The following is a 26,016-nucleotide window of genomic DNA, read 5'->3' on the forward strand; positions in this document are numbered from 1 at the left end:
TTAAAGAAGTCATGACGAGTTAAACCACTTTTCTTCTTCCTCTTGCAAATTAAAGAGTTCTGACGTGTGAGAAAGATTTTTCCAAAAGTGGGTCTCTCTTCAGATTTGTATTGTTGTGTGAGAGTGCTTCGTTTTCGCTCAGTTGCCCTTGCGTTCTCTTTTCTTCGACTGCGCCTCTTTCCTCCCAGAACTAAGAGCCATACCAATTTTTTTTTCTTTCTCCTTCCCATTCCAGCAACTTCATTCTTCTCCCTGTATAATAGTGGATTTTCCATGGTGGATTTGTGGAGGGCTATTTTGGGCTCTCTGCTGGCTCCTACATGCACCACTGTAATCCAATTGTGATAGTGTTAATTTTTAAAGCTTTATTATTGAAATTGCTGAGACCTAATTTTCCGATCCTGTCACTGTTGACGGCCGCCATAATCAGCTAATTCGAGTTATTGAAGACCATTAAGTCACACACGGAGATTGGCCATGGTCACTGGAGCAGCAGGAAGGAAGGGCAGTGATTACATCTTTGTTGGATTTACTGTTTGATGCTTTCCACCATACGAGCTATCGATTTGTTTGAGTTTAACAAATCCCTGAGATACTTTGTTCTCTGTGTGTGTGTGTGTGTGTGTGTGTGTGTGTGTGTGTGTGTGTGTGTGTGTGTGTGTGTGTGTGTGTGTGCGCATAGCAACAATTGACCTGCAGGATGCCCTCTCACAGGCATTTGAATGATGCTGTAAAGCTGCTTTGTGTGTATTTTATCTTTGTTCAGGTTCACGTCAGTATTTTTCTTTCATTATCAGTCGCCGTGGAATCTTTGTGTGAATCGTGTTGTTGTATGTGGCGTTGTTGCACCTCACTCTCACACACATTATGTTCGCTCCTGTGCCTAATCTGAGAATAGAAAGGATACACGCGCACGCATACTGACAATAGGCCTGGACTCACAAACTCTCACAACTCTTTTTGACTACTCGGTTGCCAGGAAACTTAGCCCGAGTCTTTAAGAGTGAAGGATAATAAAAGATTTGTTGTGTGTGTGTGTGGCCTCTGCCACTGTCTGGGCTACTGGGGGTCAGTTCGTTAACTCTCTGTGGGTGTGTGTGCCTGCAGTCAGGGCTGTTGGCGTTGATTGCTTCTTACACGTTGCCAGCTTAGAATAACCTCTGGACACAAACTTCAGGCACAAATCGGCCGAGTCTCCTGTAGACGAGAGGCAGCCATTGCTAAGACGGAATAGCCAGAAGGTGAGGATTTGTTTGAAATGTCACGCATTTGAAAGTGGTGTTTCCAACACCTCAGAGCTGGACTCTTGGGACCACATACTGCAGACACCCATGACAGAATGAGAGGTGAAATTGAATGGTAAGTTTGAATTTGTTATTAAGTGTAAAGTTGTGTTTGGTTTCACTGTTTGAACTTTGTGATTGAAAAGAAAACATGCTTGACTTGAGGTATGTGTATACTGGAAGGCCAGGTCTGCCATTACACAGTTAGGAGCTGAGATGCTTTGTTGACGGACAAGTTAACTGCATGTTCTTTTAAAGACTCAGAAGTACTACAGTGACAGTTTTGAGAGGACTAACTGGAGCAAAAGTGACCATCCAGGAAGAGGAGAGGCAACCCTGATAAGTGTGTTTGCTAAAAGATTGCAAAAGGAGTCTTTCCCAGAGGTGGATGCATTCATAAGAAATGCCTCTTACCTTTCAAGCAGCAGCAATTTGGACGACACATCAAGCTTTCTGTGTTCATTTTTCTTTATAGAGTTGCGTCTGTGCAGTCGCATGCAGACTGAAGCCAGCGGCGTGCCACAAAACAAGTCAGGATGTGGTTGATTAGAAGTTATCACGCTCACAAACAAGATGTGAAGAAATTGTCCCATGAGTCTCGGCATTCTTTTAAATATTACAGTAGTATAAAGTCATCTTGCGGTCTACTGTGAACCTGTTGTCTGGTTTAACTATCATGTCAAGATCACACTGCAGTTCATCACTGTTATAAAAAAAGATAATAGCTGCAGCAAAGCATTGATTTATTTATTTTCCCTTTGCTTTCATTACACAGCCTGTCATCTAAATCTCTGTTCAGTTTGATGCCACATCCAGTGAATTTGTCTCATAAACGTTTATGCCATGCTAAAAATGAAACGGTGTTTGCCGCCCCGCTGCCCCTTGGAGTGTTTTGTAGGAGAGTTGGAGTTAAAAAGAAACTTTCTCCCTTTGACTTCAAATGCGCTTTTAATTTCAGCATAGAACAATTTCAGAAATCATTTCCTTTTATTCACACTTTTATTCTCTCCATCTATCTGACTGTATTTTATTTCACACTAACGGATATGACAGACTCGACATGCTTTGGCAACCCGCTGCCTTTCTGAGAAATTTTTTTTTGGAGGGGCTTGTTTGACTACTTCCTAAAGTCTTGCAGTTCGGAAAATAGCGGAAACCTTTGCACGCTATCCAACAGTGAAAAGAGGCAACAATAAGCTGCTGCTGTGACCTTGCTGTATGATCATGGTGGCATGACGACCCATGTGAAATAGATATGGCAGGTTATTGAGGGATTATTCTGAGTGCATCTTGTTTTATCATGTAACACATAGACGTTGGGAAATCTATTTTATTCATTGATATATATATATATGTGTGTGTGTGTGTGTGTGTGTGTGTGTGTGTGTGTGTGTGTGTGTGTATGTATTCCCTATTCCACACCAACCTGCATACTGACACGCATTTTACCTCCTTGACCTCACCTGGTTTATTGCTGATTGATTGACAGGTCTGAGCTGTAACCATGGGAACGAGAATGGAGGTGGCACAGCTTGAAAGCAGAATGAACGCTGAGGATTATAGAAAGTTACAGAACCTTTTCCTTGTGAGTCTTTGATTTCAAGTCAGTCTATTGACAGCCTTGTATTACAGCACCTTTATTTCACATTTAAAGAACAGGGTTAAATTATTTATCTCCAATTTTGACAGTATAGAACCATACCTTTAGATCTGATTAGAAGTGCTATACAAACAAGGGAATCTTTAGGGATTTACTAAGAAATCATAGGGTTTGGGTATGTTCTACTTACTTTTAGTTTACTGGAGTATATACAGCTTGTTTTAAGTTAATTTGTTCAAGTACTGCCCTAATTTTTGGGTTCTTCTCATAACTGATGTATAAAAGATGGAGGTAGCCACCTAGAAGTAAGTCGCTTATTTGTGATGCCCTGAACTGCACCAATTTCCTGTCACAGTGTAGCCACAGTCTTAAACACACCTTGATTTATTGTGTGTTCCATTCTAAATGGGGTACATATGTTACAAAATGAACACCTTGCTACAACAGCTACGACTTGAAGCTAATCTTAGCTATTAGCCTTACACCATACTACAATAGCTCAAACTTGAAACTAGTCTTAGGTGTCAGTCTTATACTTTGCTTCTATAACTGAGACTTGAAACTAACCTTAGGTATTAGTCTTATACCTTACTATAATAGCTAAGAGATGCACTAGTTTTAGCTAACAGTTTCAAAGAGATTGGAGACATTGTTTACTGAGGTTAAAGTGCTCATGGACTTCTTTAAAGTGGGGGTACTTTGGAGGCAAAAAAGGGAGGCTTTAAATAGCCTGAAGCTATTTCCATCTTTTACATAGTCCACACTCATGATTGACCAACTTTGCTGATGCTGGGAGTGCACTAGTTGGCTGTATTCAGCTGTGTGCCAAGATTGTGCAATATCTCACAATCCTGTTGCTGTTGAATGCAGGACTTCTCAGGTGCATCCCGCTCCTTGTCCCGAATTCAGTTCATCGATCTTGCTTGGTCATCAGTTGGCCACGGGTCCGAGGAGGAATATGGCTTCTTGTTCGACAGCGTGGTTCTCAGTCAGCAGCGCAGTGGCCTCCTCCTGGACAGCGACACCTCAAAGGAGAAAGAATGTATTGACTGGGGAGGCCTGTGCTCATTTCTGCTGATGGAGCTTTCCAATAAATTAAAGAACAGCAAAACTGTTAGTGCGCCTTGCTGGAAGCCACCACGCACCCTCACCTGTCCACATCGAGACCCTGTTCAAAAGGTAAAAGGTCCTTTAACCTAGTAGAGACTTACACGAAGAAAAGTTTGTTATGAGAGTCATAGCATGTTGCCTTTTTTCCCTTTTTTCCCCAAACCAATGACCCTCTGCATGTTATCTGAAAACATTTTGACATTGGCAGTCTAGAGAATCCAAAACTCTGCTGACTGGATGGAATTGCACATTATTAAACATTGTGGAAGGAAACGTTCAAAAAGTATTAGGGTCTTGCTCATCAAAATGGCTGACTCCTTTGGAGATAAATGGCTCTGGACTCCTTTAACATCTATCAATTAATATGTAAATGAAGCAGCCGGTGTGAAGTCCCCACCGCTTTGGATAAAGTGACGGCTCATCACTTTAATCTTTCAATCCCGAGGATGTCGAAATGTCAGACTGTTGTGTCAGTTGTTTTCCAAGTGCCTGGAAGGTTTGACAGCCTTAAAGAGGCAGAGTATTGTTGCTTAGATAGCTTTCATTTCTGACCATTACTCCACTAGTTAAGTATCAAATAGAGACTATGGAAACAATGTACTGTATCTATAACCCTGGCAAATTTGTAGCAAAGCAGGAAGTGGTTACTAATGGTGACAAATCCACCAACAGCTTGCAGCTTTTGCATTTTTTTTGTACACATTTCACTCAGGGCTTGGTGAAGACCAAAACTGAGCTAAAAGGAGTGAATTCTGGACTTGTATTCCTTAAATGGTAACACCAAATATTAATATTTGCTTTATGTCTGCTACAATTGTAGACCAAACTGTTGGGCAGTGCAACTTAAGAAAACACAAGCAAATAGAAAAATGCTGCAAAAGAACATTAAATGTTAAATAAAATACAGCAGAAGCTCTCTGTCTATCCATCCATCCATCCATCCATCCATCTGTGAGCTTCTGCTATCTATATCTGTCTATCTATCTATCTATATATAATGGAAGTGATTTTGAGGAGACGATAATGTGATGGAAGAGCTGCAGTAAACATGTAATATTATTTTCATGTTACATTACATTACATTACATTGCAGTATTACATGGATCATACAGTTGGAACACACATTATCTTGCATCTTTTTCTTCCTCAAAGTCACTTCTAGAGCTGCTCTGTCATGTAATTGTCTCCCAAAATCACTTCTGGTGTTTGATATTTCACATAACTCTGATGAGCCAGAGCAACACAACAGCTTTAATAGCAAAGATACCTGCCTATAGCATGGTTCTAAGACTATAAGTACCCCTTGGTGCCAGTATTGGGAGGTTTTAGTAATACAAGCACATCCCCGAGACCTTGTGGACAGTCTGTCCCTCATTTGACCACTCAGTGCTGCTAACCAGCAGCACCCCACAGAACATGCTATTTCTGAAATGCTTGTCCTCGTCAGAGTTTCCCAGGTATTTGCACCTGCCCATTTTACATGGTCCTATACTATTTGTTTCATCTACCACCATTTCTTCCTGAACGTCGCTTTTCCCTATTACAAGCTAAATGGGAATCTATTTCATACACTGAAATACTTTAAGTACTAAAGTATACCATATACTGTTAAGTATAAAAGTTATTTTGTTGCCATTTAGCAGTTACAGGTTCACCGACACTTCATTGGGTACATACTTCAAATTGAATAACAGTTTTGTCTTCCAGCTTTTAAAGCAATGAAAAAGCTGCTAAAAGAGCCCCAAAATGATAGCCCTTCACTCGCACTACAGATAAACACATTGTATCAGTTACTCACCAGCTGTATATCAATATGTAATTATAATAATTATGGAAAAATGACATGCAAATCCGGGAGATCTTACAAAGGTACACTGTGAAAAGGGAGAAGACAGTAATTACGTTGCAGAACATCTGACCTCTTACCTCTGCTGTGAAATTTTAATAAACTACCTTTCATCAAAGATCTACTTTGTCTCTTGCTCATTAGATGCAGTCAGCTTCAAGCTTTTTAAAATGAATTAATTTATTTTTTGCAGCTCCAAGTTTTGTTCACCCAATAACTCCTGTAATGATTAATTCTCAATTTTATTAGATTCAGCACAGAACGGCTCCTTTTATTCACCTGTATCCAATGAGTGGAAGATTTAGTAGGGGCCCGTTTTTAGAGAACTTATATTAGGGTAGTTCTGCGGTTATAAAGTAGCCAGCGAGAACAGGAAAATTCAAGCCATAATTAATATTTTAAATTGGTTTTTAAAAGCTGTCTCCTCAGGTTTTAATAAATAACGCCACTCTCTAATGTAGCAAACTTCATTGGGGCATAAAGCTAAAGGCTGGTGTTACGGGGAAGTGTGAATTGTAGTCTTTCTGTGGATATTTTCTTTAAATGTTTGGCTTGTAATAACCTCTGGCCTCCTCAGGTGCTGTACCTGCAGAGTTCAGGTCAGTATCTCACTGTGAGTAAAGGAGGAAACGTAGGACTGTGGGATGCGGAGGACATGTCCCTTCTGCACACTCATCGACTGCAGAACAGCACAGTCGCACCCAAGGACCTCTGGGTCACAGATGTGGTGCTGCTGCAAAACGTGGACAAGGTGAACCTATCAACATACTGAGAGATGCATACCTAACTAGTAATCAGTCCTCTCATCGATTACTGCTGCATCGTGGCTCCTGAAGCGTAATTCAAGAAATATTATTCAAAGAAATGGATTTATAATTTAATAACTGATAAGTAGCCTCATTTAATGGAGCAGATATTGTATGGCACAGAGATAAACAAATACTCCACTCAATTAATGAATTATTGATCTGTGGCTTTGGTTAATTGCGTTTCAGACACGAAACTGGCGCATAAAGATCAGAAAGTAAACATACATTTTTTAGTAATAACACCATCAATAATTGATTGTAAGTTTTAATTGGCATTTCTTTAAACTACAGATTTATGGATGCCATATTCTGTATTGTATAACCGCGTTGAATAACACATGAGGATTTTTTTCCCCCATTGTGCATTAATTAACAGTTTGGCAAACTGCTAAATCCTTGTTATATAATAGGGACAGGTTGCATGTCTCCATGTTTCTGTGTTTTCTAACAAACTCCATTTTCTTTAGTCTCAGATAGCTGTGGCTTTCACAAGTAAAGAGGTGTGTTTCTATGACTTCGTGTGTGAAAAGACCTTCAGCTGCAGGTGTAAACTCCAGGTAACAGTGAGATGTTTTTTAGTGTTTTGTGTTATCTTCATATTACCATCAGCTTGATTCCATTGCATTATTAATAACATAAGAACTGGCAATATATCTCATATATTCTTATCTACTCTAGGGCTTGAACTTTACTCCTTGGTGTCTAGACTACTGGGTAGATCCCTGTAACCCTGACCAGGCTGTTCTCACTATAGGAGACATTGGAGGACGGGTAATACACACATACAAAGAAAAGCAAATGATTGAGAAGAAAAAGAACTTAATTCAGTTTTATTTATATGCCACCAAATCACAAGCAGTCGCTTCAAGTTACTTTATATTGTAAGTCAAAGACCCTACAATAATCCACAGAAGATATGAGCAAGAACTTGGCGTCAGTGGGAAGCAAAAAAACCCCTTTTAACAGGAAGAAACCACCAGCAGAACCAGGCCCAGGGAGGGGCACCCATCTGCTGCAACGGAGGAGAAATTTATAACTAATGAGTAAATGCAGAGTGTTGTAGAAACACATGGAGCGTGAAAAAGAAACACCCCAGCAGCTTATAGCAGCATAGCTAGTGGAAGATTCAGGGTCCAGCTCTAACTGTATGCTTTATTAAAAATGAAAGTTTTAAGCCTAATCTCAAATGTAGAAAGGGTGTCTGTCTCCCAAATCCAAACTGGTATCTGGTTCCACAGAAGAGGGGCCTTAAAGCTGAAGGCTCTGCCTCCCATTCTACTTTTACATAGCCTGCTGTCTGAGAGAAAAAGTGCTCTAATGGGGTGATTCAGGCACCAGGCCTTTCACATAAGATGGGGGCTGATTATTCAAGACCTTGTATGTGATGAGAAGGATTTGAAATTTGATTCTGGATTTAACAGCGAGCCAATGAAGAGAAGCCAATATGGGAGAAATATGTTTCTGCCAGTACTCTTTAGATCAACTGAAGGCTTTTTTAGGGAGTTTTTAGGACATCTTGATAATAATGAATTACAGTAGTCTAGCCTAGAAGTAGTAAATGCATGAACTAGTTTACTAAAGAACAAGAGAGGAAGGCGTTATCCTCATTATCCACATATGTGTTCATTATGTTACTATAGGTTCAGGCTGCTATGGGACTTTGTGTGATGCAATGAGCACTTATGCTCCACTTGCCTCTTTTCTCTCCCTATTTATAAACCACTGCAGCATGTCATTAAATCCTTGTCTTGTCTCTCCCTTAGTCTGTTTTGTCCTGCCTCCATATGCTCTCTTTCTTCTCTTTCTCTTTCCCCTCACCCCCAACCGCTGACGGCAGATGGCTGATCCTCTGCGAGCCCGGTTCTGCTGGAGGCTTCTTCCTGTTAAAAAGTCATTTTTCCTCCCCACTGTCGCAAAGTGACCCCCTATGAGCTAAAGAATGTAAGGTGAATGTAAGCGCCTGTTGTTGTGATTTGGCGCTACATAAATAAATCTGAATCGAACAGGTCCACTGCTCAACGACTGTGAGTGTCTGTGTATATTCCCAGGTCAGTGCTTTATATTTCACCTCAGCCCAGATCTTTCTGTTTGAGAGATTCAGTCTGAGGACAGACTCTGACTCAGCAGACATCATCCTTTGGGATGATCTGGCCAAAGGCATGCATCGCTCCTGTTACACCGTGACACACCAAGCACACGCGCCTGGCTGGGTTAGAAAAGGTAGAAAGTACACACACACACACAAACCATCAAAGAGACATAAGCACACTAACAAACCCCTCTCCCTTTAATTATAGCCTAACATTCTTGTAAAAGTGCATATCTTTGTTGCAGCTGTAGTTTCTCTTTTGTTGTCTTGTCCCAGTGAAAACTCCTCTGTTTGCACATCTGCTATTTCATATGGTATGCAAAAGAAGGAGCCAGCTGAAATAGCCTGCATGAGCAGCGATAATCAGAACCCAAATGCTTCTGTTTGTCATTCCTGTGCACAACTGTATTCAGCCTCAGGTTAAAAAAAAAAAGAAGCTCTCCAGTATCAGGTCAGAATAAAATCAGGAGTATATCCGATAGAAACAACACATTCTGGGTGTCAGACCTACTTAACACACCCATGCAAACACAGACACACACACTTTACCCTTCACACCTGGGATGAGAGCCACAGGCTTGCTTGGTCACCTCTCCGGTGTCGTTGCAATAACAGCTTATGCAACACAATGAAAACGCCTGGGTGTGTCCCGGTCACTGATGCACGCACGCTGACACACATGCAGTGAGTCCTGAGTCATTCTCTTCATAGCCAGACTTTTTACTGCTGATATAATATAGTCAGGAACTTGAGGTCTGGCTTGCTGAGATCCCCCCCACCCCACTGCAGCTCAGCGTGGGTAACAAAGAGGTCGCTTAGTTTAATCTCGATTGCATCATTTGGACAGAGGCTCTCTGAAGAGTTATTGGGCTGTTTGATAATGATTCAGCCGAGACAACGCTCTGAGGCTGGATTCGCTGAAAAGGGGGGGGAATCCTGATAAAAGCGAAAACAAGAATAAAGCACGTATAAATAAGCCCAATAAATGGGGAAAAAGGAATAACAAAGAATGGGGAAACAAAGGATACAATGGCGAAACATTAAAAGCTTTAGTTAAATGAAAATTTTACAATCTGTGTGTGCACATGCACGTGAATCGGCAAGAGCACGCTTGTTTGTGTGTGGGCGTGTGTGTCGTCATTTCTGACTGTAAGTAAAGGCAGCCCGTGTGAATGCATGTGTGTGTGTTTGCATACCTCTGGGGTGCTGGTGCTTTTTCTTTTGAAGTTTCCCACCCTGCAGTATGAGTGGGCTGTGTACCATTAGACATGCCTGGTTATCCAGACCTCCAAACCTTCAGGCTCATGGGCCACCAGAGAGAGGAGGAGAGGAAGGAGAGAGAGACAGCGGTGGATCAGTGAGGGGAAATTGAGAGCAAATTAGGAGGAAATTGGGATGGACAACAGTCCTATAAGGACAAAGAATGAGAGGTGCAAGGAAGGGGTGTGTTAGTGATGGAGAGAGCGTGTAGGTAACATAAAAATCTCCCATAACGTGCAGCGATTTATTGCACAACACGAGAGGTTTGCTTCGATATAAACACACAATGACTCCTGCTGTTTCTGTGTTATTTCCAATCTCAGCAGTGAAAGTGTGAGAATAGCTGCAGCACCGGCTAAGGAAGCAGATGTTCTCTATCTGAGTCTGCATCACAACTAGTTTGATGAGCTGTGCTTGTCAATGAATAAGAGAAGGGATCATTAATCAATGATGAGTCACAACGCGCTGTCTGAAAATCCACTAATCTCTTAAATTCACGGAGCGGAGCAAAGATGGGATGCGTGAAGTGTATTCAGATATAATTATTTGCCCCAAGCTCTCCAGCCAGTGTTTGACCTACGACTTGTCACATGCCATCTCAAAACCAGCCCTTAGCTTGTGCAGGCTTTGAAAGTTAAGCAGCCTCTAATAGAGACATGTGGCAACCAATTTAGCCGGTCTCAATCAAAGTCTTAATTGAGATGGATGGTGATGCAAGATCCATTACGTTTTCTGTAATACCAGTGAGCAAATCATAACCGTCTAATTCTATGCTATATTGAGCTCCTGAGAATTGGTCGGTTTACTATACGGCTGCGGTCATTGCACATTTAGCGCAACCGTTTCAGAGAGTGGATGGATATCCTTTGGAGCCGTGCTAGTGAGAGCATTTTGGCATCAGCAGGGAGAAGGATATAATTTGAGGAAATGAAAGAAGATGAGCAGTGTGTCATCATCAAAATATGTTGCAATGTTGTTTTTATATTGAATTTGTCAAGTTTGAAACTAATTTAGTCACTCTGCCAGTAACTTTTGCTGTTTACACAGGAAGGCAGCAGCTATTGTTTAGGATTATTTTCTTCTCTTGAAATTAGTTTGTAGATAAAAAGCCTATTGCTGTGTTTGTACAAGCCATACAGCTTTTCCTTTATGATGAAACCAGTTGTAGTTATTGTGGATTGGAAGACGATGACAAATAAGCAGCTCCTAATGCTAAAGCAGAAATTTACAATGACATAAACTGCAGAAATGTTAATATAATGTCATACTATCTACTTGCTTTTTTCTGGATGGAGTCAAGCTAACTACAGTATGCCACTTCTGATTTACTTTCACTTTTCTGACTATTATGCCTCTTGCAGTGCGTTACCTGGGCTCACTTGAGGCCTTTGTGTCGTGCAGCATCGCACCACAGAGCAGCATGGTGATTGGCTGGAGGGAAAAGGAAAGCACGAGCCTACGAATCACTTCTTACTCTACAAAGGACGGTGTGTGGGATGTCGACTTCCATATTGGACTCGGCCTGTTAGGTGGGTCCAAATGAAGTAGCTGTACAACATAAAGTATGATGACATAGATTTATAGTAAAATTTAATTTTCAAGGTTTTAGTTATTAAGACATGATAAAAATCTTTTTATCCTCATGATTCAAAGCATCACTGTTCTGGATGACGAGCTTTAGCTGTCAGACAGATGGCCTCACATGTGACTCTAATATGTTAGTATTCAGTTTATTGTCCACTAAATGATCCTAAGGTCCTGTGACTGCAAAACAAGCTCAGATCATCAGCCCTCCACCACCGTGCGCGACATTAAGTATGATTGCGTTGATGGCGCTGTGCATTATGGCCAAAACCTTCTGCTTTTACATGCAAATGGTCACTTAATCAGGTACATTTGATTATTAGCACCTGGCTGCTAATTACCTTCTTAATTCCTATGGAAGCAGTAAGGTTGTACACAGTGTAATATGTCATGTTTTGTCATTTTGTCTGTTGTTGTTCACTTAAGGCCGTATTAACCTCAGATTGTATTTAGCTGCCTTTTTATTATGCCTGATAGAACCTTGAATGAAAGAGGCTGCACTTTGTTTTTACCATGAGTGTATATGAATCATATTTATTCACTTGAAGGTTTTCATTTCAGGTTTAACTTAGAGGTTTTACACGCTCATCAACATAAAAAAACAAAAAAACCTCTAATGATTGTACACTATCTATTAAATGTCTAATGTACCATACCATGTGCTTCTAAATAATTGTAAAAACGTGAATGCTTTTACAGTTCTCAATCAATCAACTTAAATTTACTAACAATGCATCATCAAAACTGTCAAATGCCTCATTGAACAGTAAATTGGTTGTGGTGGTGGAGGGGGCTGGGAGCGGTATTGTTCCCTGGAAATAACTGCAATTAATCTCTCCGCTAATTTGGGAGCTGTTCAGACCTGGCACTGAAATGTCTCTTTTGATGATCAGTCAGTTCACCCTTGGGATTAAAATGCATCTTGAGTGACCACCTGTAATTGGATCTCACTACCCCGCTCTGTATGCGAGTGAGCTTTACATAATTTCGATTTGTGAAGACTCAAGATCAAAGTCCGGCACAAGTCCATTTCTGAAACCTACGTTTGACCGGACCTGCTACCAGAATCAACATGCGGTTATCTCCAAGTCGGAATGCACTGAGATCTGACAGATTTTTGCATAAGGCTGTTGGCCAACTGTGCATGTAAATAAATAAATAGTGATTAAACCTGTTTGTTTAATCACAGGTGGGCTCATGGTGGGGTGGATTTGACTTGGAGGGGACCCGTGCGGGCATTTGATCTTCATTTGCAAACGGAAGTCATGTAAATGATTATCTCCATATAGAGAGGAAAAGTCACCGGAAGACACTGGACATGCATTCTTATGCCAGGTGTGAACTAACATGCCTGGAGCTGTCCGCTTGTGTTAGGATCACAAAGAAGCCTGTTACTTCCATGTCTGAATGGTGCCTCTGATTGGTTGTAGCCACAGCAGGTGTGGATCATCACGTCTTGCTGTGGAATCCTTACGTGACCTCTGAGCCGGTGTGCGCCCTTGGTGGTCACACAAGCCCCGTCATTGCTGTCTGCTTCCTGCAGACCAAGCAACAACTCCTCAGCTACTCCAAAGATAAGGTAGGAGTGCCCTTCAGTGGGTGCGCAGACCCGCTACTAGTGCCGATAATGTAGAGATGAAGAGCCCCGTAATTGTAATATTAATTGTTATTCCTTGCTTTAATTACTGCAGACGAACGAGGTGTTGGGGACGAGCCTGTTTCACATTTTTCTTGCCACTGTCAGCTGGTGTTTCTTTTAAAGCCTTGTTTTATTTTCTGATGCAAAGAGGATGTTGGTGCTTCTGTTGCTTTTCCTCTCCCTGTTGTAGCACCGTGCATGTTTGCCTTCTCTTTGGCTTTTCTGAAGAGAATGAATATTTTAGAAGTGATTTATGTTCCATCTGCCTCTGCTCAAACACCATCTGCCACTGCAAGAAACTCTGAAGGCTTTACCTCAGTTCACTCTGAAAGAATTTCTGGAGCAGCGACAGGCATGTTGTTGCCGTTAGAAGCAATATGGCCACTAAAACTGCAACCAGAGGAGCAGTTCTTCATGGTGCAACGATGTATTTGTTTGGTAATCACTGAATAAAAGTTTTTTTGTAGGAGCGATAGCTTTTAGTGGCACTTTTCTTTTTTAGGAACATGTGGATATGTACCAAAATATCTGCCCTTAAGCACAGACACATAAGAGCCCTTATTATCCTTCCAGGTGCTCTGTCTGTGGGACGTGTCCAGCCAGCTGTGCACACACCGTCTGGCCGGTGTCTTTCCAAACATACAGGGGGACACACACCCCTTCCTGTTTCTCAATGAGGAGCGCCAGCACCTCGTGCTTTCATTCAACAGCCTGCTTCTCCTGCTGGAATCCAAGAGGGAGGAGAAGAAGATCAGTAGCCATGAACATCCTGTTACCTGTGTGCTGTATAACAGTCGGTTCAGACAGGTATGCCAGTGACATGGTCTTCTGTGACCTGCTGTTTTATTTCTTTGTGTTTCCACATGTACAATTAGTACAATAGGTAAGTTCTCCAGTTCTTCTCACTCCTCTTAACAAGCTGTTTCCCACTTACGCGGCAGCAGACACCAAACAAGTGAAAATGAGCACCTATTGTGCGACACTCGTGTTTTTCTTCCTCCTCTTGTTCCCATTATGTATTCTTCAGCGGTGGCTTAGCGCTAAAATAAGCGTGGAGAATGGATTGGTTATGTGAGCATCATTAAAGAATGCATTAGCGCCTTTGCTGTAGCATAACATGGATCAAACTCTCTCTGCAGGTAGTCAGCAGCGACTCTGCCTCCTCTGTGATCTTTTGGCTGACTGACACAGGACAAAAGGTCAAGCAGTTCCACCGTTGCCATGGTGATGCTGAGATCTCCACCATGGCCCTGGACGTTACGCAGACCCGACTGTTTACCGCGGGCGCCGACGGAGCGGTCAAAGTAGGTGGACAGGCGTACACACACACATGCTCACTCGGATTTGTACGGATATGAAGATGCACAGTACAGCTGCAGGCCAGTCCTCATGGAAATGTTAAAGCCTGAGTGAAATGCAAAAGTAAAGTGTGAATTAATGTGGAGTAGCAGCTTTTTAGGACAATGTTTCTAGGAAATTGTTGTATTTACTCCTGATATGGGCACTACAAAATAGATGTGTGCAGCTGCAAACCAGCATGGTTACATTTACATCAGCTGCGATTCACTGTGTTAGATTATTGTGTGATTAACTGTTGGCTAATGACCAAACGTGGATTTGAAGGGACAACACCAGCTTTTTGACAAACTGGCACAAATTTCCCCCAAAAAATGGTAAAATGGTTGGTGTTTGAGTCTAATGGGTCTAAAGGTACTTGCCAATCCTCCACTGGCTCCCTGTGAATTCAAATAGTGTTTTTGCTCAGGTGTTGGAGACTATCAGAGGTGATTATCAGATGATATACGTTGTAAGACAAACAATATTCCTAAGAATTTAGATTTAGCAATATCATTTAGTGTTCCCATTTGTATCTCTAGCTGTGTCAAGCTGATGTGGACGCTTTATGGCGTGGCCGGCCAATTTCCCCAAATGGCGTCTCATCCTTCCAAAGGGCGTTAGAGGAGAGTAGGAAGGAAAACTACCTTCTCCAGAAAAAAATGCAACAAATTGAAGAAGAGAAACTTCAACTGGAGGACAAGTGTAGACGAATGGAAGCCCAAAATAAAGAGCTGGAAGAAAGACAACAGCGCCAGCCGGACATAAAAATTATTAATGAGGGCTGGGGAATCAAGTTTGCGCAGACCCGAGAGCAGATTGTGCACCTCATTAAAGAAAACAGGCAAAAGAGTGCAGAACTAAAAGAAATGACCAACCAGCTCCAAGACAAGAAAACGATGAGTGATAAGATACAATGGGATCTCCAATACATGGACCGAAAAAATCGGCTCCTCCAAAGACAGCTCCATGAAGCTGTGGAAGAAAAGAATAAATTCCTCCAACAGAAGGAAGAGCAGGACAAAAAGCAACGAGACATGCAGCACGAACTGAAGAGCATGCAGGAAAAATACCGAATGCTGAAAGAAAGCCTGGATGAAACACTGCATCAAAATAAAGACCTTCTTCAACAGAAAGAGCAACAACAAGAAAGACTGAAAGAAGGAAAACGTATCGTCCAGGACTTTGAGTCTAAAAATCTAAAACTGCAAGAGTTTTGTAATCAGCTGGAGGACAGAGCAACTAAAGTGGAAGAAGAAAAGGACAAACTGGAGAAACGGTGCTCGCAGATGCAGAAAAGGATCGATCAGATAGCGAGAAACAACTCCGAGCTCATTAAGGGGATTCTGGTCGAATTCAATAACTTGAAGCGTGAAAACACTCAAATGCAGGCGCAAAAACAACAACAAGACAAAATACATGAAGACCTGCAGCTCACGCTCCAAGAAATCCAGAAAAGAAACGAGCAGTTAGAAGACAAGCACAAAGAGGTCTAACAGAGAAATGCAGACATGCACAAGGACAAGCTGATACAGGAGGCAACATCCAAACAACTCAAAGACAAGCTTGACGAACAACAAGCAACATTGGAAGAGGTGGAACAAAGATGTGAGAAACTTGAAAAGCAAAACGCAGAAACAATCGATGAGCTGAGAAATCTCATCCTGGAAAAAAAAGCGCTCGTGGAAAAGTGCATGAAAAAAAAGAAAAAATGGTTCCGCTTGTTCCAGAGGAGAGACGCTACTGCTTCCTCACCTGATGTAGCCTCGTCTTGCTCCACCTCTGTTAACCCCCCCAACCAGTCCCGGCAGTTGACTGTCCCCTCCTGAGCCTGGTTCTGCCGGAGGTTTCTGCCCGTTTAAAGGCAGTTTTTCCTCCCCACTGTCGCCAAGTGCTTGCTCAGAGGGGATTGTTGGGGTTTTCTCTCCTCTACCTTTTTTCTTCATTTACTTGTTTATCTTTTTTCATTATTACTTCATTTTACCTTTTTTCTTCATTTACTTGCTTGTTTAACTTTTTTTTCAACTTATCTAAATAATAAACCAATTGAATTTATCCTTTGAGTATTTTTCATCTCATCTTTACAGAATTTTTCCAAAACATTTTCAAACATTCAGATCTGTCTTTTACTTTCTTCTTGAAACCTCATAAATGGTGAACTAAAAACCCGGAATATGGTTTGAAACATTGTTTCAGCTGAAACTGGCACAACATGCTTGAGTGAGTGTGTGTGTGTGTGTGTGTGTCAGGGTACCACTAGTTAGGTCATCATGTTTAGACTCATTCACTCCAAAATTATTTAGGCCAAATCTTTAAAACAGTGTCATTTCATACACATTTTCAGTTGACTTCAATCACACAAATACAGAAATAATTATTTGCAGTATCTTATTTATTATGAGAATGTCATGACTGATCATTTGTACCTACACCACCAAAAATGGGGGCAAAAGGAAGGAGATCATGTTTAATCGGTTATAAGAAAAGGTTAGAAATATAAGTGCTGACATGAGCAGTGTCCACAGAAACCTCTGAATCTCAGCTCAAAGCTCAAATAAACCATTTCTAATAATAATATGAAACTAAACTGGGAAGTCATAAAGGAACTGACTCACGAGGAAACACATGGAGGGGCACACAGTCATGAGGGAGAACGCGACACAGAACTGAGGGAGACGCAGACATAAATACACAGAGGGTTAACGAGGGAAGTGGGAGCACACGGGGAACACAGCTGAAACAGATAATCGTAACGAGACAGGGCAGGAGTGAACACAACATGACGCATACTGACGAGAGACTGTCAAAGTAAAACAGGAAGTACACAGAGGTTCAGACAGGAGGAGAGAGAGAGCACAGACATAACGGGCTGGGGAAAACATTGAATGAAACACAAGGAGGGGAGCCGAGGGCTCACAGATACAGAGGGGCACACAGGGGGTAAAAGTCACAAGGGGAAATCAAATAAGGAACAACTTAACAGAGCAACCCAGGAACCGTGGCCTGAATAAAGAACAAAATACAAAAATACATGAAAACTAAGAGTGCTGGGCCAACATGGCCCAGGACCATGACAGATTCGTTAGATCTAAATATTTATTTATGAGAAAAATCTGTTTTCTTACACTGTCGTTTGTCACTAGATCTCCTCGGGGCAGAATCCCGTCTTGCACAGTTTCTTCTTTGTTGGTAGTTTAAAGATCTTTTAGCTGGCAAGCCATTTCCTCATTTAGTAAGCTCTAGTTAAGTTTCAGTGTCTGGAAATAATGTTACAAATATTAATGTTGATTTTTTACCAAATTGTAGTGGAATCATTTCAGTCAGACTAATCAGACTAGCACATATGTTTGCAATCCAGTTTTTACTACAAAAATAACAGCTGTGAATATCTCAAACATAATAATGAGTTTTAATCATTACTGAACATGTAATAAAAAGAGCTTATCATCCAGGAGTTTGAAGCACTTGTGAGCTTTGTTCAGTAGATTTCGCTCGTAGAAATTTCCATTTTCTAAGTTATTTGTTTCCAGATGTTTGCAGTGGCATTATGTTTGGATCCCAAGCTGCCCCTGCTTCACACACAAAGGAGCTTCTGACTGAATTACAGATATTTCTCATGTAATTTCAACTAATGGAAACTCTAATTCAAGATATCCGTAATTACATTTCAGCTATAGAAAAGGAAACTCTGAGATATCATTAACATAATTTTGAATAGTTAGAATTACAGCTCAAGATATCTACAACCTCATTCTGACTAGTTAACCCCTCATTTAAAACGTATAATGAGGAGAAGACAGTTATCTCGAATTGAGGGGAATTAAATATATCTTCAGTCAGAATTGTGACTAATCAGAAATTAATTTTAGATATGCAAAATGGGAGTTTTTCCAAGTAGTAATTCCACTGCAGATTCAGCCCATGTTCATTTTGGATTTGAAAAATGCAATTAAGAATATCTGAAAGAGAATGTGCAGTGCACTTAAATGGACACCATTTCTCCGAGAGACAGCGACCTTGTTGATATCTGAAATGTTCTTTTTGGGCTCCGAAGAATTGAATGACAGATTTCTGCAATACACATCCAGTGTAGGTATTAAAAGTGAAAACAGCTTGCCATATGTGGCATTCTGAGACTGTTTTTAATGACTTGGAGCTTACTGCAGTAGCTCTCTGCGAATAAATAAAATAATTATGCATTTTTGTAATCAATATAATCAACCACATCAGCTCTCTGACCCCATGAGACCTTGTGAGAATGCATCCATGTGCAAGTAGCGTCAGAAATACTTGCACCGCTGCTTGAAACAACCACACAAGTCATTCTCAGCAGAAGAAGCAGGGCCCCCCCTGGGCCAATTAGTAACACGATGCATCATCGCTCCAATTTTCATCAACAATGAACCCGTTGTGTAGCAGTTAGGGCCATTCCAAATGTGAAATTTTGACCTTTTAATTACAGTGTCCCCATTGAGCCAATCAGTGTTTCTTTGTGAAATTGCACAAACAAAGACGCAAAGTGCGTCATCGTGTAAAATTGGACACAGAAGAAGAAATGGTGCCTGGGCTGTGACGGGGGATTAATGCCCTAATGTCATGTTGCCTTATCCCTCCTTGGGGGAGAAAATGACACTTTCAAAAGTAGAAAAACACACATTGGTTTTATTTTTATTTTTTTAAATCCTTTTTTTAGACAAGAAAATAAAGCTGTAATTCCATTTCCAGTAAATTTCCTTAAGCAACATACACCCACTGGGCGCTTTGTTAGCTGCAGCTTACCAGTACTGGGTTGCCTTCAGAGCTGCTTCAATGGCACAGATTCAGCAAGGTCCTGAAAACGGTCCTCAGGGATTTTGGTCCACGGACATGACAGCATCACACGGCTCATCCATGATGAGAATCTATTGTTCCATCACATCCCAGAAGTGCTCCATTGGATTAATCAGAATGCAGGATCAGAGGATCAGAAGATGGGTATGCTGTGGTCATAAAGGGCTGAACATGGTCACCAACAATATTCAGGTAGGCTGTGGTGTTTAAACTATGCCCAGCTGGTACTAAGGGGTGCAAAAATAAAATATCCCCACATTACATCACCACCCCCAGCCTGAAGAGTTAAAACAAGGCAAGACGGAGCCATGCTTTCCTGTTGTTTACTGTAAATTCTGACTCTACCATTGTAATTTTTCAGAAGAAATTGAAACTCTTCCCTCCGGGCAATGTTTATCCAATCTTCTGTTTCGGTGAGCCCGAGTTAACTGTAGCCTCGGTTTCCTACTCCTAGTTGTCAGGAGTGGCACCCGGTGTGATCTTCTACCGCTGTAGCCCATCTGGTTCAAGGCTCAGCATGTTGTGCATTCAGAAATATACTAACTGGTTGTAACAAGTGGTTACAACAAGTATTTCTACCCAGAGCTGCCACACACTGGATATTTTCTTACTTTGGGACCATTCTTTTTAAACTCTAGAGGTGGTTGTGCAGTTTCTGAAATACTCAGACCAGCCCACCTGGCACCAACAACAATGCTACATTCAGAGCCACTTAAATCCCCTTTCTTCCTCATTCTGATTCTCAGTTTGAACTCCAGCAGCTTGTCTTGATCATGTCTATATACCTAAATGCACCGACTTGCTGTCTTGTGATTACATATTTGCATTAATGAGCAGTTGAGGGTGTACCACAGACTTTAAAAACATTTCGTGTTGTCAAAATGCATTTAAGTGTTATTTTGGCTTCTTTTCAGGTGTGGGACTTTAACGGCCGCTGCCTTCACAGAATGAATGCCGGCCTGGGTCGTGCTGTCAGAATCTCTCAGGTGTTGTTGCTGAAGAGAAGCATACTGGCGATGGGCTGGGAAAGGTAGTCGTGTATATATTTAAGAGATGTTATTATTTTGATTATTGTTGTTTTGCTCATTTGTGTTTCATTTTAAACACTGAATCCATAATGTACAACACTGAACAACTGTGTGTGAAAGCATCCGCGTGTGTGTTTGTGTGTTTCTGTCCTTTCTTGCTCTGTCTGGCTGCCAAAAGCTCAGAGCCAACCAGACATCTGGACCCTAACAAGTCAAAACGCTCCAGGGTGCTCATATTTGCTTTACTATCACTACCTCATATTTGTGTGATAGTGTGTGTGTGTGTGTGTGTGTGTCTATTCTTTTTATACTCACATCACATCTGCTCTTCATCATCATCATCATTTCACACCCAGTGAGCTGAACTCAGCAGTGTGCTATCATCAAGTTATACGACTCGCTCTCTTTCTGTCTTTCCGTCTCATCGCCACATGCGCGCACACATCCCGACGCGCGCACGCATGCAGACACACTCTTTCTCGCTCTCTGGGGAGTCACAGTGGTAAAGAGAACATAGACGACAGATCAGCAGCAGTAAAAGAAAATGGTGCCGTTATGACTTTCATTACTCATATAATTTCCTGTTTCTTCGCATCAGCCTAGACCGCAGTTTAATCCATATAGCGCTGTGTCACATGGCATCCAATTCAAAGTCCTATCAGCTTCGGCTGCTCAAGCGATCTCACGCGGGTTGAAATATCCACATCCCACTGCTAGACATACTTCTCAGTTTGAAACCAAAGTGCATCATTATTTCATTTCACATGCAGCAGCAGCTCAACAATAAAAAGCAAAAGTTCTGTGATGAGAGAACAAAAGAGTAAAGAAGAAGAACTCATTGCAGGTGTGCTAAAAGTCCTCCTGAGATGATGAATATTAAAGTGTTGCATATTCATGATATCCCCTGTAGCGCTGTAGTGTAAAGGAACTGCTTCCATGTTCATTACCAACACTGCCTTGATGCATTGCAGGTGTAAAGCAAAGTTTGAATGTGTGGCAGAGGAGGTATAATTTATGGAATAAATAGCTGATTAATGCAATGTTTCTTCAGACTACGGGGGGAAAAAAGAAATTTCATGGGGGCAGCATGGATGGCGAGGTTCAAAATTTGTAGTGAAATTAAATGAATATGATTTTTGTTGGGAAAATAAACAAACGAGTCTGCTAATGCTATAATGATTACCTTTAATGCACTCAAATTCAACTTATTTCTTTTTTTAAATGAGCAAAATAAAACTTTTTTCTTTGGGGGGGTGGGGGTGGGACATAAGCCTGCTACAGTTCTGTGCAAAATCTTGGACCAATCTTCATATCTTTATATTTTGCTTCCAAGGAGTCACGCCTTATTGTAACATTTTTAACATGCGCAGTAGGTCTCCAGGTTTTCTGAAAGTTGTTTTCAGTCTAAACCTGTACTTGACCATTTTGAGACCTTTTTGTTTTTTTGCTTATTTCTTAAGCCTCTTAACACTGACCTATGAATCATGCAATCATAAAAAGGGCACCGATCTCGAATACATGAACCAGTGCTGTGTCTACACATAACAGACAACTTAGCAGAGGATACATTTTAAATGGTATCTTTTGGCACTTTGTTGTTAGCAGCCTGTCGTAGAAGCACATTATTTGTTCCAATTTCCTTTGTTGAATCTATAGAAAATCCCAAAGATAACACAGTTCAACAGGCATAAAATATTTTTGCACCAACAAGGTGATTCCCAAAGAACTATTAGCTGAAAATGACATATCTCAGCATGCTGTGATCTACACATAGCCCCGCATTGCACTGCTCCCTTCACCTCCAATTTAATCCATGCTGAGATTCTTTCCTTAAGTAATTTAAAGAAACTGGACAAGTAGAGGACAAAAGAGGAAGGCCTAGAGGGCCTAAAAATACTATGTACAGCAGATGAGTATTATCTGAAAGTCATGTCTTTAAGAAATAGGAAAAAAAAATCTGACAAAGGCCCAAAGAGATGCATTTGACCCTTCAGTTGATCCATTAACTGTTCACTGAAGCCTCATCAGAAACTATCTGGGTAGCTGTCAACAAGCCGTCTTAAGGAAGGGAAATGGGGACAAAAGACTGAGGTATGGCAAGAACTGGACTGAAAATCATTGTCAACAGGTCTTATGTTGGAATCCAAAATTGAAAGTTTTGATTTAAATCATTATCAGTGTGTAAGGAGGAGGTCAGTAGACAGGTACAACAATTAATATCTAGAGTCATCTGTAAAACACGGGGGAGGTTCTATCAGGGTTTGGGACTGCATTTTAGTCAGTGGTGTTGGGGATCTTTTCAAAATTGATGGAATTATGAAATCAGAAAAGTACCATCAGATTTGGGTTCACTGTGCAGTGCCATCTGGAAAGTGCCTGATTGGCAATGGCTTCATTTTTCATCATGCACACAATGAAACACTGTCAGTCATGGATTGGCCTGTCCTGGAGCTGGACCTCAACATCACTGAAGCAGTGTGGATTCATCTTGACAGAGAGCAGAACAAAAGGTAGCCAACATCCAAAGAAGACCTTCGAATGTCCTTCAAGAAGCCTGGAGAACTAGTCCTGAAGACTACAAGCTACAAGAAACCTGTCTATAAGAGTTCAGGTTGTGTTAAAGAATAAACGTTGTCATAACAAATACAGACTTTCAACATCTGAGATTTGTAAATTTAAATTATTATTATTTTCCTTATTTACTGTATTTCCATGTGTATTTGCTGCACCTATTTCCCAGCATAATATAAAAAATGAGAGGTGACTGTTGGGTCTGCGCTTCCACAGGCCCCGCTGGTTTAGAGACTTATTCCTGTTAACAAAGCAAGACAAACAGCTCAACCGGTTTTCACATGCTAGCAAGGGGAACCGGACGGCAGCAGTCCTCTGCCGTTGGTGTCAAGCGAGTCCAAAGAACCAGCTTCCCCTACGGCCTTTTATTTCTGTGACACACAGTTTACACAAACACTTTTACACAACATTGTAAACCCCCCTATAAAAGGTTAAAACACTGTGTGTGTGTGTGTGTGTGTGTGTGTGTGTGTGTGTGTGTGTGTGTGTGTGTGTGTGTGTGTGTTTGGGGGTGCGTTTGTGTGACCTCCTGCTCACCAAAAGGGTCATAAAGGCAGGAAGTTTACTAAACAAGAAAACAGAACCTTCACATAGGATGTGCCTATAATAAAACACTACAGCCTCCCCACCATTCAACAGGCTGGGGAGGGCAATAGAAACAGAAGAATGTCTTTGATCATACAGTTTGAACCAAGACTTACAAATTTAAGTACAATAATGGCAACATTTAACAATTTGACTCCAACAGTGACTCTATACTTTTACACAGTAATGTAACTACTGTGTAACTAACTAGCAACTACTGTTGCTAGGGCTGCTCCGAACTGCCAGTAATACTGATGATCATTATAATAATAATTTGATATAACATGTATCTTGATTAACACATATTGTGTTGCCTAAAGAAAGAGAATTAATAATGATGGTCCAGTGTGCATCTTATCTTAAAACTGTGTTGGAGTCTTATATGTGTCATTTTTACACCATTTTCTTCCCTCTGTGTTTGTCCCTCTGTAGGAAGTTAACAGTTTTCCGCCTGCATTCCTTCTTGCAGTCTACTGTTGAGCCCTGTGAGTGGAAGGGGGGACTCCAGCATCGCGGTGCTGTACTGTGTGCCGCGTTCCAGCCCCCACAGACTCTAGTGACAGGTGTGTGTTTGTACATGCAACGTAAATGTTTCTTTTACTCAGTAAAGTTTTGCAGTAACAGAAGCGTCATTAACAATGCATGTGTGCATTCATGCCTCTAGCTTTTGTGTGCACCTTTCCTTTTCGATTACACTTTCACAGCTTATAAGAACGAGAGCTTGTGCAGAAGAGAGAGAGAGAGTTGGAAGAAAGGGGGGAAAACAAACACAGGCTAGGAAATTAAAATGAATCGGAGAAAACAGACTTTAGTTAAATGAAAAATAACTGGCTGCAGTTATCTGCTGATTAAAGCAAGTGGTGTTGTTATCAAAGGACTCAAGCTTCACGCTTCTCTGTCTCTGCTGGAAATGACTGTGTGTGTTTTTTGTGTGTTTGTGCACATGTGAAGGTAGAAAGAGACTTAATAGAGCTCAGAATTCACAATCAAAGAACTGTACTCGTGTGTGTGTGTGTGTCCATTTTTGGATTTTTTTCTCTTTGTTGTTCTTGTTGAATGTCAAATAATAGCCACAGTATAAACACAACAAAACTCTACAATATAAGTAAAAAAACCATAAAAAATAATGAAAAAGTGAAGTGAAAATACCCTAATTAGAAACTCCCCATGTGGCAGATACAGTAGATCTGCCAGACCCTTTTAAGTCGGTGTTCTCCCCTGTTGGCCTTTGTTGGTGCAAGCCACATTACTCAACAACAAGCACAACAGCTTCCATTTTCTCTGTTGTGGGCTGACATTTGCCTCCACCACAGACCGAAACCTTTAAATGTGAGAATGCCTTAATTTTCCATTTCCATCTTAATTAAATTTGCAATTAAAAGCAAGTAAACTGGAAAGGTCGTCAAGTATAATGAGGACAAAAAACCCTCACACGTGTTCCTGTCAGTACCGCATCTCACTAGAAAATGAAGAAATCCCTGTATGTCTGTCTGCGCTCTGAGTGTGGAGGGGAGGGGCTTCAAACACAGACAGGTGACACAGGGACTCACAAACTGAGATGAAATGAAAGAAGTGTGTTTGTTTTTTTTAAGTGAAAAATCTAGAAATGCACAGATTGCACTTTTGATTGGCTGATTATGATTTTGTTTCATAAATTTTTTCGCACTTCTGATTGTCATATGAGACTGGCAGAGACTGACATCTAGCAGTTTGGAGGACCACATAATTTTACAAGCATAACCCTTTTTTCCCCTCGTGTGTGCTTTTCACTCGAGTGTTTCTCATAAAAAACAGAAACTATCTTTTGAAGGCAGTTTTCCTTTATTGGTTAAATTGATCCTATGCCCAATAAATCGCAATCTTCCAGGTTTGTGGCAGCAGATTGGGTGGGGTCTTTTCCTTTCCAGCGTGACTGTGCCCCAGTGCACAAAGCTAGGTCCATAAAGGCATGGTTGAATGAGCCTGGTGTAGAAGAACTTGACTGGCTCGCACAAAGCCCTGATCTCAACCCCATCAAACACCTCTGAGATGAACTAGAATTACTGCAAGCCAAGCACTTCCCCTCCAGCAGCTGTCTGACCTCACAAATGATCTGGATAAATGGGCTGAGATTCCCACAGATACACTCCAAAATCTTGCGGAAAACCTCCCCAGAAGAGTGGAAGCTATTAAAGCTCCAAAGGTGGGACGGACTCCACATTAATGCCTATGGATTTAGAATGGAACGCCATCAAAGCTCATACTGATGTCAGTGTGTAGGTGGTCAAAAGCTTTTGTCCCTGTCCCTCGCCAAACAAATGCAGGTGCAACAGATTTACAGTTTATAAACAAACTAAGCAACTAACAGTGAAAGAAAAAGATACTGGTTATTGACCAAGAGTGTTGACTAGGGACCAACAGTCAGCTATGATGCTTTTTTTCTGCGACATGCAGTAATTAAACAACTT

At 41.2% G+C, this 26,016-nt stretch overlaps 1 protein-coding gene and 1 pseudogene across 1 annotated transcript in view; both read left to right on the top strand.

The window, feature by feature from the left end:
* The first annotated feature begins 688 nt into the window (after positions 1 to 688).
* Positions 689 to 26,016, top strand: part of LOC146374018 (cilia- and flagella-associated protein 337-like) — a 39,486-nt gene continuing 14,158 nt past the window's right edge. The window contains exons 1-13 of the mRNA XM_084949875.1: positions 689 to 1,359; positions 2,773 to 2,868; positions 3,754 to 4,062; positions 6,417 to 6,590; positions 7,116 to 7,205; positions 7,327 to 7,419; positions 8,697 to 8,868; positions 11,359 to 11,526; positions 13,012 to 13,160; positions 13,794 to 14,027; positions 14,360 to 14,524; positions 20,300 to 20,415; positions 24,002 to 24,132. Coding sequence (XP_084806001.1) covers positions 2,788 to 2,868; positions 3,754 to 4,062; positions 6,417 to 6,590; positions 7,116 to 7,205; positions 7,327 to 7,419; positions 8,697 to 8,868; positions 11,359 to 11,526; positions 13,012 to 13,160; positions 13,794 to 14,027; positions 14,360 to 14,524; positions 20,300 to 20,415; positions 24,002 to 24,132 — 1,882 coding nt within the window. The 5' untranslated portion in view covers positions 689 to 1,359; positions 2,773 to 2,787. The remainder of the gene's footprint in view (positions 1,360 to 2,772; positions 2,869 to 3,753; positions 4,063 to 6,416; positions 6,591 to 7,115; positions 7,206 to 7,326; positions 7,420 to 8,696; positions 8,869 to 11,358; positions 11,527 to 13,011; positions 13,161 to 13,793; positions 14,028 to 14,359; positions 14,525 to 20,299; positions 20,416 to 24,001; positions 24,133 to 26,016) is intronic.
* Positions 14,977 to 16,991, top strand: LOC146374019 (uncharacterized; annotated as a pseudogene).

The sequence above is a fragment of the Perissodus microlepis genome, chromosome 14 (assembly GCF_051167445.1).
Source record: "Perissodus microlepis isolate ML-2025 ecotype Zambia chromosome 14, ASM5116744v1, whole genome shotgun sequence".
In the NCBI taxonomy this organism is placed as follows: domain Eukaryota; kingdom Metazoa; phylum Chordata; class Actinopteri; order Cichliformes; family Cichlidae; genus Perissodus; species Perissodus microlepis.